This window comes from Saimiri boliviensis, chromosome 10 (assembly GCF_048565385.1).
Source record: "Saimiri boliviensis isolate mSaiBol1 chromosome 10, mSaiBol1.pri, whole genome shotgun sequence".
Taxonomy (NCBI): domain Eukaryota; kingdom Metazoa; phylum Chordata; class Mammalia; order Primates; family Cebidae; genus Saimiri; species Saimiri boliviensis.
The window spans coordinates 16,555,828-16,572,625 of NC_133458.1; the positions used below are offsets into that span (position 1 = coordinate 16,555,828).

At 46.1% G+C, this 16,798-nt stretch overlaps 1 protein-coding gene and 1 long non-coding RNA gene across 2 annotated transcripts in view; both read right to left on the reverse strand.

The window, feature by feature from the left end:
* The window catches only part of LOC141580027 (uncharacterized), a 66,058-nt gene extending 57,901 nt beyond the window's left edge, over positions 1–8,157 (reverse strand). The window contains exon 1 of the long non-coding RNA XR_012512007.1: positions 1–8,157. This exon is cut by the window's left edge and continues 23,323 nt beyond it. This is a non-coding gene — a long non-coding RNA (uncharacterized LOC141580027).
* The window catches only part of TMEM178B (transmembrane protein 178B), a 416,789-nt gene extending 406,521 nt beyond the window's left edge, over positions 1–10,268 (reverse strand). The window contains exon 1 of the mRNA XM_003929769.4: positions 8,177–10,268. Within this exon, the coding sequence (XP_003929818.1) occupies positions 8,177–8,558 (382 nt within the window). The 5' untranslated portion in view covers positions 8,559–10,268. The remainder of the gene's footprint in view (positions 1–8,176) is intronic.
* Between the last annotated feature and the right edge of the window lie 6,530 nt (positions 10,269–16,798).

Genomic DNA, 16,798 nt, shown 5'->3' on the forward strand with positions numbered 1-16,798 from the left:
AAGGAAACATCTGATCCCACTGCACTTGGCAATGAATTTGGAAAACAAAGCCCTGGAGTGTGAGCTCCCTTAGGACAGGAACCAACCATGCCTTTTTGTTATCTCTCCACACATAGCAAAGAGCTCTGCACACAGCAGCTGCTCAAAATACATCTCTTTTCATTGACCCCATCCATTCATTTGCCCAGTGAGTCACAGGGTTTCTTCTCTAGTCATTGACTCTCACTGGTTAGTTGAATTTTAGGATGATTGAGGAGGAAAGGTGGGTCTATGAGTGTGTTTATTTCTTACATATGGGCATACACATGGTGTATATGCAAGGAGGTGCACATCCTGTATACAAGACGGTGGGTGTTTGCATGTGTTTCTTTGCAAGTGAGTATGTTTTAAGATTTTAAATCAATCAGCAAACAGTTTTTCAGGACCTACTAAGTACAGGACCCCAAATGTATTTTAGAAATTAAACAGTTCCTGCCCTCTACTAATTCAATAAAGAATGCAGAAAGAAACAGCCTGTGGAGGTCCCTCTGCTAATGAAACCTCCTGAACTCCAGTCTACATTAGGTTTGTCACCTCTTTTCCCTGCGGCACCCAAAGCCTCCTTGTATTATAAAATTAAAACTAATGCAACTACAGCCACGTGTCAATGAACAATTTCGTCGTCATGCAGACATCAAGTGTACTTCCACAACCCAGATGCTGTAGACTAGTACACACCTAGGCTATGTGGTATAGCCTATTGCTCTGAGACTATACACCTAAACAGCATGTTAGTGTACTGAATGCTATAGGCAATTATAACACAATGGTAAGTATTTGTGTTTCTAAATGTAGGAAAGATGCAGTCAAAATGCAGTAGAGAAGACAAAAAATGATACACTGGTGGAGACCCTTACCATGAATGGGGCTTACAAAACTGCGAGTTGCTTTGGGTGAGTCAGTGAGTGAGTGGTGAGTGAAAGTGAAGGCTTAGGACATTACTGTACACTACGAGAGACTTTATAAATGCTGCACACTGCTACAACAAATGTATCAAAAATAGTTTTCTTTCTTCAACAATAAATTAACCTAGCTCACTGTAGATTTCTTTTTTCTTTTTTTGAGATGGAATCTCGCACTGTCACGCAGGCTGGAGTACAGTGGCACAATCTCCACTCACTGCAACCTTTGATTCCTGGGTTCAAGCAATTCCCCTGCCTCAGCCTCCCAAGTAGCTGGGATTATAGGCATGCACCATCATGTCCGGCTAATTTTTGTATTTTTAGTAGAGACGGAGTTTCACTATGTTGGCCGGGCTGGTCTTGAACTCCTGACCTCATGATCAGCCCACCTCGGCCTCCCAAAGTGCTGGGATTACAAGTGTGAGCCACTGCGCCTGGCCGGTGTTTTTACTTTATATACGTCTTAATTTTTTTCACATTTTTACTCTTATGGAACAACACTTAGCTAATACACAAACACGCTGTACAACTGTATGGAATATTTTCTTTCTTTATATCCTTGTCCTGTAAGCTTTTTTCTGTTTATAAAATTTTTTATCTTTCAACTTTTGAAAAATAAACTTTTTTGTTAAAAACTAAGATACAAACACACACATTAGCCTAGGACTGCACAGAGTGGGATCCTCAATCTCACTGTCTTCCACCTCCACATCTTGTCCCACTGGAAGGCCTTCGGGGGCAGTGACACACAGGGAGCTGTTAACAATGCCTTCTTCTGGAATCCCTCCTGAAGGACCTGCCTGGGGCTGTTTTACAGTTAACTTTTTTTTTAATAAGCAGAAGGAGTACACTCTAAAATAATGAGTAAAAATATAGTGGCCGGGCGCGGTGGCTCATGCCCATAATTCCAGCACTTTGGGAGGCCAAGGCCGGCGGATCACCTGAGGTTGGGAATTCAAGACCAGCCTGACCAACATGGAGAGACCCTGTCTCTACTAAAAATACAAAATTAGCTGGGTGTGGTGGCACATGCCTGTAATCCCAGCTACTCAGGAGGCTGAGGCAGGAGAATCACTGGAACCTGGGAGGCAGAGGTTGCGGTGAGCTGAGATCGCGCCATTGCACTCCAGCCTGGACAACAAGAGCAAAACTCCATCTCAAAAAAAAAAAAAAAAAAAAAAAAAAATATATATATATATATATATATGGTAAATACATAAACCAGTAATAGTCATTTTATTATCCAGTATTACATACTGTACATAGTTGTATGTGCTAGACGTCTATACCACTGTCAGGGCAATAGGTTTGTTTACACCAGCATCACCACAAACACAGGGGTAATGGGTCGTTGCACTGTGACATCTATGATGTCACTAGGCCATAAGAATTTTTCAGCTCCATGATAACCTTATGTGACCACTGCCATATATAAAGTCTGTCTTTGACCGAAATGTTACCAGGCACTTGACTACATTTTATTTTTGGCTTGTCCTTCTTTTCCTTTGCACTTCATAAAGGCAGACCTTCAAGGTACCTACCATCCTGTCCTATATTATGCGTAATTCATATATTAGAGATTATTTTTATTCGATGAGTATTCGTTTATTGTCCGCCTCACCCCGCTGGAACATAAGATTCTCCATTCAGTCCAACACTGGACCTGACGCACAGAAGCACTGCCCACAGGCCCTCAAATACCTTGTTGAATAAATGAATGTGTCTTCATGTCTATCACCTCAGCATCTATCACAGTGAGCAAAGTAAATACGCAAAAGTGATCCGACAAAATGTGCAGGCACTTCAGTCAGTGAGCTTCAAAACATGATGTGTGAGCCACTCTAATTACTTCCATTTAGAACTGAGACTCCAAAAGTATTATGTCCTTTTCCCTCTCAATTTGTGGAATCAATATCCTAGTTTCTTCTCCACCTCACCCCTGCCCCGATAGATTCTAAGGTGATGGTAGAGTGTCGGGGGTGAGTTCCCATACCTGGAGTCAGAATTCAAATTCTGACACCTTTGTGTCTAACTAACTGTGAGATTTTGCAAGGTATTCGACCTTTATGTGCCTCAGTTCCCTCAGCTTTAGGATGAGAATTTAAAATAATACTAATGCTTCCTCAGGCTATTATGAACATTAAATGTGCTAATACATATAAAACTTTTAGGAAAGACCTGGCATCCAGGTTAGCTATAATTATCATTAATCTCTTCCCCACCCCATCAACTTTGCAAGTGATGTTTAATGGAGAGAAGGACAGGAGGGAAGAAGGCAGAAGCTGGTGAGAATTCTGTGAGTTGATGATGGGAAATTACAGATTTAGCATAACTGACCATGAACTAAAGCCTTCTGCCCAATACATTCAGGTAGCAAAGTTTCTTAAAGTGTAGGATGATATACTTAAATTTAAACCCAAGTTATCATGGAATTACCCTCATCTGAAACAAAGTATGTGCTTGGTTGCTTGGTTCTTTCAGAGGCTACAGGCTCTGCGTGGTGCTGTCCAACAGAACTTTTCTCTGATGGTGGGAACGTTCACTGTAATTTGCACTGTCCCATACAACAGCCAGTCGCCACATATGGCTATTGAACACTTGAAATGTGGACAACACAAGTAAGAAAATAAATTGTTTTTGTTTTTGTTTTTCGAGATGGAGTCTCGCTCTAACGCCCAGGCTGGAGTGCAATGGCATGCTCTCAGTTCACTGCAACCTCTGCCTTCCAGGTGCAAGCAATTCTCCTGCCTCAGCCTCCCAAGTAGCTGGGATTACAGGCACACACCACCACCCTCAGCTAACTTTTATATTTTTAGTGGAGATGGGGTTTCACCATGCTGGCCAGGGTGGTCTCAAACTCCTGACCTCAAGTGATTTGCTTGCCTCGGCCTCCCAAAGTGCTGGGATTACAGGTGTGAGCCACTGTGCCCAGCCTATTTTATTTAACTTTGGTTATTGTTAAACAGCCACATGGGGCTACTGTCTCCCCAGCTGGGCAGCATAGCTATACAGGATTTAACATACAAGTTCCTAACTTGGTCCAGGCCTGCTCTCCAGCTTCGGTCTACTCCTTCTCCTTGCCCCAGAAATCAACACTCACAAAGGCAAACTGCTGTTCCACACCTCTGTGGCTGTGCATACACTGGCCCATTGCCTGAAATATCCTTCCTCCACGTCCACCTCCAAACCTTATCCAACATCTTGTTCAGATTTCATTTCCTCAGGACGACTTTCCCTAACCTCCCCCTGCCTACCTCCCGCTACTGCCAACATAATCTACCATCACTTCCTCTGTGTTCCGCCACATCTGGTTCTGTCGTTGCTGTCATCATCCTGTAGTTATAACCTATTCTCTGTAACACTAACAGACTATGAGAATTTTGAGGACCAGGTCTTATGCATTTCTTCATCCTAGCAATGTGTGCCCATCACACGACACATGTGCAGTAAATATTTACTGTTCCCATTACTAATTTTTAAGTATGTAAAATGTTTTCTTAAAATTATTTTTGGAGCATTGACAACCACTCTGATTATGGGAACTATTTAAGTCAAAGTCTATTAAGAGGCCAATTTTCAAATAATAAAAAGTTCTTAGAGTATCAATTGAAGTTCTACTTATTTCAAACCATATCAATACAACATTTCAGTACAAACCAAAGAATATAACTGTTCCCTTATTGTTCCCTGTAACAAAATCCTACCTATAGCTGCTCCTCCTAAGGGTCTGGAAGTCTCTTAGATTTCAGAAACTGATCTTGTCACTGATCTGTCCCCAGTGCCTGCAGTCACTTACTAGGGAGACATGGATGAGATTTAAAAGCAAGAAGACAAAGGGACCTGATTTAAGACTTGTCATGGACACCATCAAACAGGAATTCAGGGTAATCTACCCTTGCTGTACCTTATGTCCAATTTTACCCACAAGGAGGAAATAATTAAAACCATATCTGTCACAAAAAATAATGTCCATAAGTGATGTGTCTGCTTAGTGATATGTTAACCAAAAAAGAATTCTCTGTTTTCCTTATTCCTTGGCAAAGCTCGAGAAATTGTCCTTTCATAGACTATGTAGCATGTGTCGTGATACCAATCTGGCCTGATAGCCACACTGATTCATTTTTTTTCCCTTCACAATTTTCTAATTTTTTACTTAAATTCTCATACAAGTGTTTCTATAATTAGAATAAGCTCTTGATGGATGCATTTCTGGGAGCCTCATTTGTATGAAATATTTCCCAAATACCAAGCATCTGATGAATGTATCGTACAAATGATTGTCTTTCCTGCCCTCCAGGAACTTACAATTTAATAACGCAAACAAATGAACACAGTGATGAGAAATGCATATGTAGGGGTACAGCATGGCAGAAGGTCTTTGAGAATAGATTTCAGAATGAATATCAATCCAGAGGACTTTATCTTCAAATCAGACCTAGATTTGACTTTCGTTTCCTTATTAATTATGTGGTTTATGTTGAAATGCACAAACAGCACTTTCTAATGTAATTAACATCAATTTAACAAATAACTAAGTTCTTTAGATCATTTGGATAAGTCTCTAATTTTCCTATATATTGACAGGTTTTAAAGTCTTTTCTCTGATTTTCCTTTTCCCTTTCCCAATACATATCTCTAAGAGTTTTAATCAAAGTAGATGTTTCAAGAGGTCTGAGATCTCTTTTGAGGTTTCTAATGAATAATGTGAGATAAACATCTTTTTCTAAAATGTCTCAAATTTAGATATAGGGATATCAATTTCTCTTTTCAACTTCCATATAGAATCTGCCCATCTAAGAAGAACACTGATTAAGTGTAAAAATTATGTTCTATATGTTATTGGAATTCCTCGTGAACTCGACTAATATAAGATGAACTTATCTCCAAAATGTGTCTATTTCTGCTCAGAAAAGGAAGATCTGGTTTTCAAAGATTGTGTTTTGAGGTTAAAAATGAAGATAGTGACCTTAACTCTCTCAAGATTTGTAAGGCTGGCATGCCATCTATCTCAGTAATACCGAACAAGAATGTCAGATGGACAGAAACGGCCATGGTAAGCGGGTGCTTGCTGCTGACAGTGATTGCTGTATTTTGGGTGATGGGGAACAGCATTTCCATTAGTTCAAGTGAAATACAATGCCCTGCCAACTCTAGGTATCAGTGTATTCAATACCCCTGCTGTGCCATGTCCATTTTCTGTAGCTGCAATTAAAAATCAGTCGATACAAAGTCAAAATGTTGTACATTCTTCCCCTATCCCTTTCCCTGTCACTGTGTTTCCAGCTTCACCGGAAGAACAAGTCACTATGGCAACCAATCCCTCTGGTGCACAGACCAAGTCAACCTTTCTAGTCAGACTGCCAAGCAGAGCAACAGGGAATCAAAGCCCTGAATGGAACCACCAGAAGCCATGAATTCCATCCCCCTTTCTCTAAGTGGGGTTAACCAACACCAGACGGGATACCGCTCTCATTCTACAAGGCATTCAAAGAAGGAAATGTAAGGCTCTCTTTCGGCAAATTCTCCCAGTGTTTGCTGTTCATTATTAACATGAATTCTCCCACACATTTCAGCTAACTTCCTCTCATTTCAATTTCAAAGAAAGAAGAAAATTATGGATAAAATAAAGCTTTCTAAGTCTGAGAATCTGAAAACTGTTATAAAGTCACCCATTGTCAAAAACTGTTCTAGGTCCTCATGTTTTCCTGCCTCGACATCCAAACCCAAGTTGCTTTCTTCTGGACTCCCCTGTATCCTGCACATCTTTACAAAGGGGTAGTGCTCCAAATGGGTCAGCCTGTTCCAATAAGAACCTAATTGTGAAGCTAATGGGATCTTGGTCGTATTAACGCACCTATAACAAAATCAGCTAAAATCCCTAGTCATTCTAAAGAAGGTACAAAACATACACTTAGATGGATTCCCTCTCTGAAGTCACCTCACCTCAACCTGAGCTGGCTACCTAGACCAGACCCACTGTTCGTCATTCTTAAACAACTGACTTTTTTACAAATTAACATTTTTTTCTGATCAATTGCAACACTTCTATCTATCAAAGAACATCAGCTCTCATAAATATTATTTTAATACAGCAGCAAACCTCACAACATTATAATGAGACATTAAGAACAGCTTTTATGTCTTGGCCTCAAAGACTTTACAAATAATAGCATTTTTGTCACCTCAACACCACCATTTAATAGTTGAAAAGAATGAAACACAAGGGGAAGAAAACAAGACTCATAAAATCTGTCCATCTTCCTACAATGTAGCTACCGTAGAAGAGAACACACTCCTTTCTTCAGAGCAATATTAATAAATATTCAAACAATATTCCAGTGAGTTGACAACAGGATGGTTCCCAGAGTATAAATCATACAAGGTTTACAAATTCCATCAGATAAGCAGAATTTTTTTAAGTTATGTGATCACATTAAAATATCAAATAATTTTTTATCATTAGCAAATGCAGCTGGTTTTATGTTTTGATATACACTTTGGTTATTTTTATATACAAAATTTTCTGAAAATCTTATTTTTTTTTAAATCTAACATGCCCACTTTGGTGTTACCCAAAGAACTACTTTTTTTGTACTTAATAGACCTTGTTGATATTCAATGCACACAAGTCACTTCTGTCAACCACTGCTTCAGAAGGAGACATAGTCAGCTGGCTTTGAGCTGCTTACAGGTCAGGGGCTGCGATTTATTCATGTTTATATGACCAATGCCTGCACCATTCCTGGTATAGTATAGCGCTCAGCAAACAGTTCTGGTATGAATAAGGCCGCCTCTGCGAAATGCTTCCCCCATTTTCCCTTGCTTGAATCAGTTTAACAAAAATATTAGCAGCTTGTCTACCCCTGACAGGACTCCTTAAAGGGTTTCCTTTAAGAGCGCAAACAACGTTCGAGATTCCCTTCTTCTCAGAGGCTGATGAAGCATTATCCTGGATAAGAACCCTAGACCAAGAGGTTCCACTCGAATCCCGACAGAGAAGCGCAAGTGGAGAGGCGGGGGAGAGAGTTAAGCCTGCACCAAGCTCCATTAGCAGCTGTTGAGAGAGGCAAGTTCTGGCCCCGAGGCTCAGCGAGGCCTGGATAGCCGGACCACCTGGAACCGGGAGACACGATAGCCCTGATAGCCTAGTGTGGCCTGAGGAGGAGACGCGAGGGGCTGCGGGGCCTAAAGGCGCCGGGCTCTCCGCAGCGCCACGCCTCGCTCCCGGCGCTTACCTTTCCGAATGAGGGCGGCGATCTCGGGGTCGAAGCCCTGCCGGTGGCACTTCCTCCAGAGGCCCATGTTGGTGGAGTTGTACTGCCGGCTGCACTCATCCGCCGGGCTCATGGCGAAGAGCTGCCGGCGATTCCGGGCCCGGAGGAGTTTGCCCTCCCAGCGGTCCAGGCGCGAGCGGCTCGCCCGGAGCGGCAAGTTGTTGTTATTATTGTAAATGAAGCCGGGGTCGACCCGGCGGGTGTTAAAGGCCTTGCACCTGTCTCTGTGCTTCCTGGCGTCCGTCTCGTACCAGTGGTCCGAGCAGATGGCCACGGCCAGCATGCCGAGGGCGCAGAGCGCTAGCGAGAGGCCCGTGTAGAGCAGTAACCTTCCGGCAGCCATGCCTCCGCTTGGCGGCTACACCATGGGCATGATCCGCCGCAGCCTCGCCTTCCCTCGCCGCGCCCGGAACAAAGCGGGGGGCGGCCGAGCTGGGGGAGGGGGCAGGAGAGCGACTCGCGCCGCTACGCCCCCTCGGCCCCCACCTACCAGTGCGCGGCCCGGGAACTGCGGCGATGGGGGCGGGCGGCCTAAAAAGTTCTGATCCGGAGAGGCTCCCGCGAGCTCCTGGGCATCCTCTGGGGCAGGTGCAGCCTCCAGCGGCGGCGAACCCAGCGCGGCCGCCTCCCGCCCCCTCCCCGCCCCGCAGGAAGTGACTGCCCCGCAGCAGCCGCCTCGAATCCCAGCCCGGCTTCGGACGCCGCTGCCCTCGGGCCGGAAACTAAACGCCAAGTGTCCTCGGCTGCGGTGGGGCTTGCCGGGGTTTCTTTGTGCAGGGTGGTGACGGGACAGAACTCGCCTGCCTCTCGGAGGGAGACGGGGGTGCTGTCAGGAGGCGCCACCCGACTACAGGGTGAAGTGGAGCACCCTCGATGCGGCTGGCAGGCGGAAGAAACCTCCAGGCGCCGGGGCAGCCCTCCTGGGTCTCCCGCTCAGAGACTGCCCCCCTTCCGTCTGCAGGCAAGGACCTGGGGCGCTCACCCAGAAATGTTCTTCCTCTCTGGGTCGGGTCCTTTTAAAATCTCCGTTCCCTGGTCACCCGCAGGTCGGTTGCTACTTCTGACCCGAGTGCTGCTCTCAGAGGCGCGCTCCCAGCGGACGCACTGTCTCGGCCGACCTTCCCCCGCGAGCTCCCAGGGCGCCTGCCTCTGGCATGGCCATTCAAGCTGCCCGTTGGGCCGACGGCGCGGTCACCCAGGCGGGGTTACCGGACGAGTCCCGGCCCGGGGTCTGCGGAGACTGGGCGGCTGCGCGCGGACGCGAGGGGCGGGCTGCGCGGCGGAGGGCGCACCGGGCAGCACTCACGGTACGGGGCGCTCGGATCTCGGCGCACGGCGCCTTCAACACCATGGACAGGTCACGCCGTCGCGGCGCGCTGCCGGCCCAGCCGCCAGCCCCCCGGCGTCACGTAGCTGTTCCTAGCGCCGTCTTCTGCCTGGAGTGTCCACCCGGCCGCCTCCGGACCCGGCTTTCGCGCGACGCCTCCTCCTCACTTCATCTGGCACCCGGGAGCCCCGGGAGCTGGCCGCCCAGGTGCAAAGAAAATGCCGCAGGCACCGAGGACAACCTTGGTCCCGGCCCCTCAGAACAATCCGCCCCTCTCTCCAGCCACCTGAGCCCCTGGCACTCTGGCACCCTGTCTTCTCTGCCCAGTTGGGCTCAGCTGCTCTCAGATTGCACCATTTTCTTCGCAGCCCACCCCGGCGCCGAGATGCCGGCTCACTCGGCAGCGTGCAGAGAATCCCGTCCAGGCTTCGGCGTCCCAGGATCCCGCTCCCGGCGCTAGATGGTCGCCGAGATGAATGGAGCGAGGGTGGGGGAGGGAGGCTGGGTCACTCGGCTTCCCCTAGTCGCCTCCTCCTCTAGCCGCGGCGGCTCCGAGGCCTCGCAGGCTCGGCTGGTGCCCGGGAGGCGCGAGAGCCCAGGCTGCGCCCAGGGGACTGGGGAAATCGCATCGCCCGGATGCGGGCGCCGGAGGAAGCCGCTGCCGTGCTCTCTAGTCGGGCGCGGGGCGCTGCAGCCTTGGCTAAAACCCACAGACGAGAACACCGAGCGCGCAGCCAAAAGCTAGTGATGTCATCCGTGCAACGTGAGCCTCATCTCTTATTTTTCTAGCCTCCTTAAAGATAAACTGCACCATTTCCCAGACACGAAATGTCTCAGCCTTATTCTTTGACCAGGCAAGTCAATGGTGTCTAGATAGGTATGTGCCCAACCACATCCATATTTATGCACATATACATATATGTGGTATGTAGCATGTTTACATACATTATTGTAAATTTAGGGATGTTGCCTACAGCTCCTGTTTCTTTTTCCAGACATGGAAAATTCTCTCAAACCCACTACAGTTATTTAAAGGAAAAACTGCTTATTGTAGAGTTGGCCTTCGGAGGGGCCGAGCGAGCTCCCTTCGTCCCGGTTTGGGCCACCGGTGTCTTGGTATGCATTTGATCTTTTTTTCCCCCCGGAAAGCCACAGGCGCTACCTTGCTAGCTACAGGCGTTTCCACCTAGGGCTGAGCTGAGAGCGGCCGCGGAGTTAACCCAGCAGCCCCAGATTCATGCACCCCGACACACACCCACCTCCACCTGCCCTCCCTCCTCAGCAGGAAAAGAAAGAAGAATTTTGGCAGATCCACTCAAGACAACAAGGAGAGAAATTTAATGGTGGATGGGGGTGGTGGGTTGGTAGATATTTTGAAAACGCTGGAGAGCTCAAGCACTGAGGAGGGGAGGTGGGGTGAAAGGAAACCTCGATGCGGGATTTGTCATCTTGTAAGGGTGGCCGCTGGATTTAGGCTCTGCAGAGGCTCTGGGAGGTAGCGCCAGACCCCAGACCTTGAGCGGGTGGGCCCCAGGCGAACCCCGCTTCATCCCAACCTCAGCCCCCCTGCTCTGCTCACGTGAGACAGCGCCGCAAAGGCTGGGAGCCTCCCTCCTGGCATCAAACGCTGGATTTTTCACTCTGTTGCTCACCCCTCGTTTTCACCCTCACTCCAAAGTCGAGGTCTGGCACTGCCGGGTAAAGAGTTACCCTGGGGGAAAAGAAAGTGCCCCACACCCTTCTTTGCACAATGAGGCTTGTGAGCCAAAATGAGCACACCTCCACCATATTCTTTTTGTCTTTTTTTTCCTCTCTCCCCTTCCTGCATTTTGAAAACCGCGAACGAGGCGTTTCAGTGCCATCTAGTGGGGGAGGGGCGTGCCTCGCTTTCGCTTTTCACCCCTGGATTCTGCAATGGGATTTGCCTAAGGGACAGCAGAGCCTGAGGCGGCCCGCTGGATTCTAGGGTGCCTGGCTGGTCAAGGGACTGCAGGTGTGCGCCCTTGGCCAGATCTCTGCCCTCTGGCTTCCCTAGGATGTCGAGATAGAGCCAAGTGACTCTGGGCCTAATGTCTTCTCACCTTTTTTTCTAGCCCCCGCCCTTAATCAGTGCACCCTCCCCCAACCTTGAAAATAAACAAATAAGTGCAAACACTTTTCATTCATGCAGACAATATCTTAAATTTCTGAAGTTATTTTCCTCACTAAAGTCCAGAGCACTTTTAGACTAACAAGCTACCTGCATTTAATAACAGAGAGGAACGAGAGGGGTGAAATGACATCTACAAGGTCACTCGGGAAATCAGGGCACAGAAGGCCTTCAGGAGCAGTCTCCTGGTTCCGAGCTTTCCTCTCTCCTTAAACCCAGCTGAACGGGGTGCCCCTGAGACCAGTCCAGGCAGCTGATCGTTCCCAGTAAATGCACCTGTTTATTTTGTCCTTATCTCTCCTCCCACTTCCATTGTGTCACCCATCTAGTGCTCTTGATTTTAGCATTTTCTCCTGACCTGTACCTGAGAGCTACTTCCAAGGATGTGCCTGGCCCATTCTCCAGGGTCCTCAGCAGTCGTGTATTTGGGGCCCTGCTTACAGTGGGAACCCAAATGGTACGCTATCCTCTTCCTTACTGAACATCATTAAAATTCTATTTTGAAATATTTGTCCTTGATGAAATCCCCAAATCCAATAAAGTCATGGATTTGCAGCCTCCTTTGAAGTGCAGTTACCATGGGCAGCCCTATGTCATTATGTGATGACCCTGGTCCTCGAGGCTAAGATAGTTGCAGGACTATCTTTTCTTAAATGGATGATCTAAGTCTCTTCCCACTGTCTGCTTCCGATTCCTTCCACTCTGCTGGCCACAGCATCATCATCTTTGTGTTTCCAACCAATTTCCTCCCATTTGCACCAACACTGTCCCAGATCATAGGATCTCAAAATCAGAAGAGACTTTAGAGTCAAACACATATAGAATAATGCATGAATCTCTTTTAGAACATTTTCCAAAAAGTGAATGACCAGCTTCTGCTTGCACACTTGAAGTGATGGGGAAATCACTTTGCTAGCAGCCCATCCCACTTTAGACTGTGTAAGTAGCTAGACAGCTCTTCCTTACACTGAGCCTTCTCCTAAATCCCATAACTTATACTCATTGGCCTTTGGTTTTGCTTTTTAAAGGCCCACTGATGGGGCCTGATTCGTCTTCCATTTAGTGGTCCTTCCTGCACCTGACATAGCCATCATGTTCTCCCTACACCTTCTTTCCTCCAGACTAAATTTCCCTCGTTCATTCTCATGCTTGCTCTTCCCTGGCTTCTGATGCCTCCTGACTGTTCATGTTCCTTTGGGGTAATACCTCTTTGATCCAGCAGGCGTGCAAACCTATGAAGAAATTTTGGTAAGTCTGTCCTGTTTTTATATGACTTATGAGCAGTTCTAATGGTCCTCATTTCCTCTTTTGGGAGCCCATAAGTCATCCCCTTCTTAAGCCATTCCTAGAATCTTACTCCAAAATGACATTAAGATCACTGATCTGTAGTTTGTGACATCTGCATTTTTGAAATTTGGAGTTTCATTTGTTCACACCCACCCACTCCCTGTTTTAAAGTGTCATTAACATTCTGCAGGCTCTCTCTAAAGTCACCAACAAAGGTGAGACATCATTGAAAGTTCTCTCCATTTCCTGGAATACAGTTCACCTGGAGCAGACAGATGTTTTCCTCCAACTTCTTCACCCATTCTGAACTGTCTTCAGTTACCATATTGTTCCACCCTATACCCCACCTTCGGCCTGAAAATCTCTCTTTGACATTGTCAATTGTCAAAATAAGTTCATGAGGTGTGCTTTCTCCTTGCCATCTATCAGTACAATATTACACTATTTGGCCAGGTGCACTGGCTCACACCTGTAATCACAGCACTTTGGGAGACCAAGGTGAGAGGACTGCTTGAGCTTAGGAGTTTGGACAAGCCTGGGCAACATAGTGGGACCCTATGTCTACAAAGCCAGATGTGGTGGCATGCACCTGTCATCTGAGCTACTCAGGAGGCTGAGGTGGGAGGATCACTTGAGGCTGGGAGGTCACAGCTGCAGTGAGCCATGATGGCACCATTGCACTCCAGCCTGGGAAACAGAGTGAGACCATGTCTCAAAAAAAAAAAAAAAAAAATACACCACTTGTCCAGGAAAAAGTCTCCCCACATATATTTCTTTTTTCATAGTTAACTTTGTACAATTTGGACATTATTTGTAACCCAGAAGTTATTTTGAGCTCTAACTCTCCGGGCATAGTTCCCAAGTTAACGACATGCTGGTATTTATGGGGGAACAGGTATCCTTCTTTTCTCATGCAGATCTTCTTTCTAAATCTCAGCTTTAAGACTGGGCAGGGTGGCTCATGCCTGTAATCCTAGCACTTTGGGAGGCTGAGGCAGGGGATCACTTGAGGTCAGGAGTTCAAGCTCAGCCTAGCCAACATGGCGAAACCCCATCTCTACTAAAAATATAAAAATTAGCCTGGCATGGTGGTGGGTGCCTGTAATCCCAGGTACTTGGGAGGCTGAGGCAAGAAAAATGCTTAAACCCAGGAGGTAGAGGTTGCAGTGAACTGAGATCATGTCACTACACTCCAGCCTGAGCAACAGAGTAAGACTCAGTCTCAAAAAAAAGAAAACTAGCTTTAGAAAGTCATGTTAGTTTGTTATTATTTTGTTTAACTACCTTCCTTCTCTTCTTCCTCATTAAAATCATTACAGCAAAAGGCTCTTTTCATCTCACCTCAGGGCATCTAAGTCCTCTCCTTTTATTTTTTTTTTTCTTCTTCCACCACACCAGCATATTAATCTTCTAAAATTCCACAGTTATCCTTTAAAATTCTGTAATAGAGCTGAGCACAGTGGCTCATGCCTGGAATCCCATCTTTGGGAAGCCAAGGAGGGCAGATCACTAGAGGCCAGGAGTTCAAGACCAGCCTGGCCAACATGGCAAAACCCCTTCTCTACTAAAAACACAAAAATCAGCCAGGCATGGTGGTGCAGACCTGCAATCCCAGCTACTCAGGAAGCTGAGGCATGAGAATCACTTGAATTCAGGAGGTGGAGGCTGCTGTGCTCCGGCCTGGGTAACAAAATGAGACTCTATCTTAAAAAAATAATAACAAAATTCTGCACTAGTTTCACCTTGTCTTTATCGTAAAGCTCAGACCTTTTACATCTCTATAAGACCCTGCCCAGGGCTTCAACCTATCCTCCAAAGATGACTTCCTCACTCTCAAAGATACATGCTCCAAACATGTTTTGAAAGCTCTACATTGGCATCATTCCTCTTGCCCACATAATATCTAACTGCTCTGGTTTTTAAGACTCTTACAATTACAGGTGCCTCATATCAATAGGTCAAATAAACATCATTTGATCATCTCACTAGAAGCTAAAAAGACCACCAGTTAAACCCAACAAACATTTTTGATACGTAACAGGTCTTCCTAGAGATAATTTTAAATGCATAAAATCATCTCCTGCATAAAGAAATATTTCAAACTAGTAGAAATAAAACAAATAACACAACAGAAAAAAATATGCAAAGTTTATAAAAAGAGAATTTACAGAAGAAGAAATTCAGATGGAAAATCAACATATTAAAAAAAAAACCTCACTAGTAATCTATGGAATACGAATGTTTTTGAAATACTGTTTTTTTACCCACCAGATGGGGAAAATATGTACATGTTTGTTACTATCAAGTGTTGGCTGGGCATAGAGAAACACTCTCATGCACGTCTGGTGGGAGCATCAGCTGATAGAGCCACTCTATGGGGCAATTTGGAGTCACCCTTAAGATGAAAAAGACGGCTGGGCATGATGGCTCATGCCTGTTATCCCAGCACTTTGGGAGGCCAAGGCAGGTGGATCACCTGAGGTTGGGAGTTAAAGACCAGCCTGACCATCGCGGAGAAAGTCTTTCTCTACTAAAAATACAAAATTAGCCGGGTGTAGTGACTCATGCCTGTAATCCCAGCTACTTGGGAAGCCGAGGCAGGAGAATTGCTTGAACCCAGCAGGCAAAGGTTGCAGTGAACTGAGATCGCAGAGGCAAGAAAATTGCTCTCCAGCCTGTGCGACTAGAATGAAACTCCATCTCAAAAAAAAAAAAAAAAAAAAAGACATGTCTCTATGACCCAGCAGATATCCTTCTGTACTTGCCTGCCCACGTCGTCACATGACTATCTGCTCATGAATCTTCACATCACTCCTCTGTGCATCTTCACCTCCACATTTCCCTCTTCTTATGGGGACAACAGTCATATTGGTATACAGACCTACCCTACTCTGCTTTGACTTATCAATTAATTACATCTATAGTGATGTTGTTTTTTCTTTTCTTTTCTTTTCTTTTTTTTTTTTAATAGAGTCTCACTCTGTCTCCCAGGCTGAAGTGCAGTGACACAATTTCTGCTCACTGCAACCTCTTCCTCCCAGGTTCAAGTGATTCTCCTGCCTCAGCCTCCCAAGTAGCTGGGAATGTGTGCCACCACGCCCAGCTAATCCTTCCACCTTGACCTCCCAAAGTGCTGGGATTACAGGCATAAGCCACTGTGCCTGGCCACAATGGTGCTATTTCTAAAGAAGATCACATTCTGAGGAACTAGGGGTTAGGACTTCAACCCGTAACTCTACTTTTCATACAGAAAAAAAAGAGGGGGAGCATAAGAAAATATACATGTATCAACTTATTTGTGCAAAATCAAAGGGTAGAAAGTCAAGCAGGCAACAGTAAGTTGACAGCAGGAAGCCACTAGAATCCTGGGTTAAAAGCAACATTGAGAGATCCCACGGCAAGTATATAAATGAGGGTCCACATACCATATGCCTCAATGTTTAAAATAAGTCAAATGACAGCAGGATGTGGTGGCTCACCGCTGTAATCCCAGCACTCTGGGAGGCCAAGGCAGGCAGATCATGAGGTCAGGAGTTCGACACCAGCCTGACCAACATGGTGAAACCTCATCTCTACTAAAAATACCAAAAAATAGCCGGGCGCAGTGGCTCACGCCTGTAATCCCAGAACTTTGGGAGGCCGAGGTGGGCAGATCTCCTGAAGTCAGGAGTTCGAGACCAGTCTGACCAATATGGTGAAACCTCATCTTAAAAAAAAAAAAAATTAGCCAGACATGGTGGCGAGTGCCTGTAATCCCAGCTACTCAGGAGGTTGAGGCAGGAGAATCATTTGGACCCAAGAGGCGGAGGTTACAGTGGGC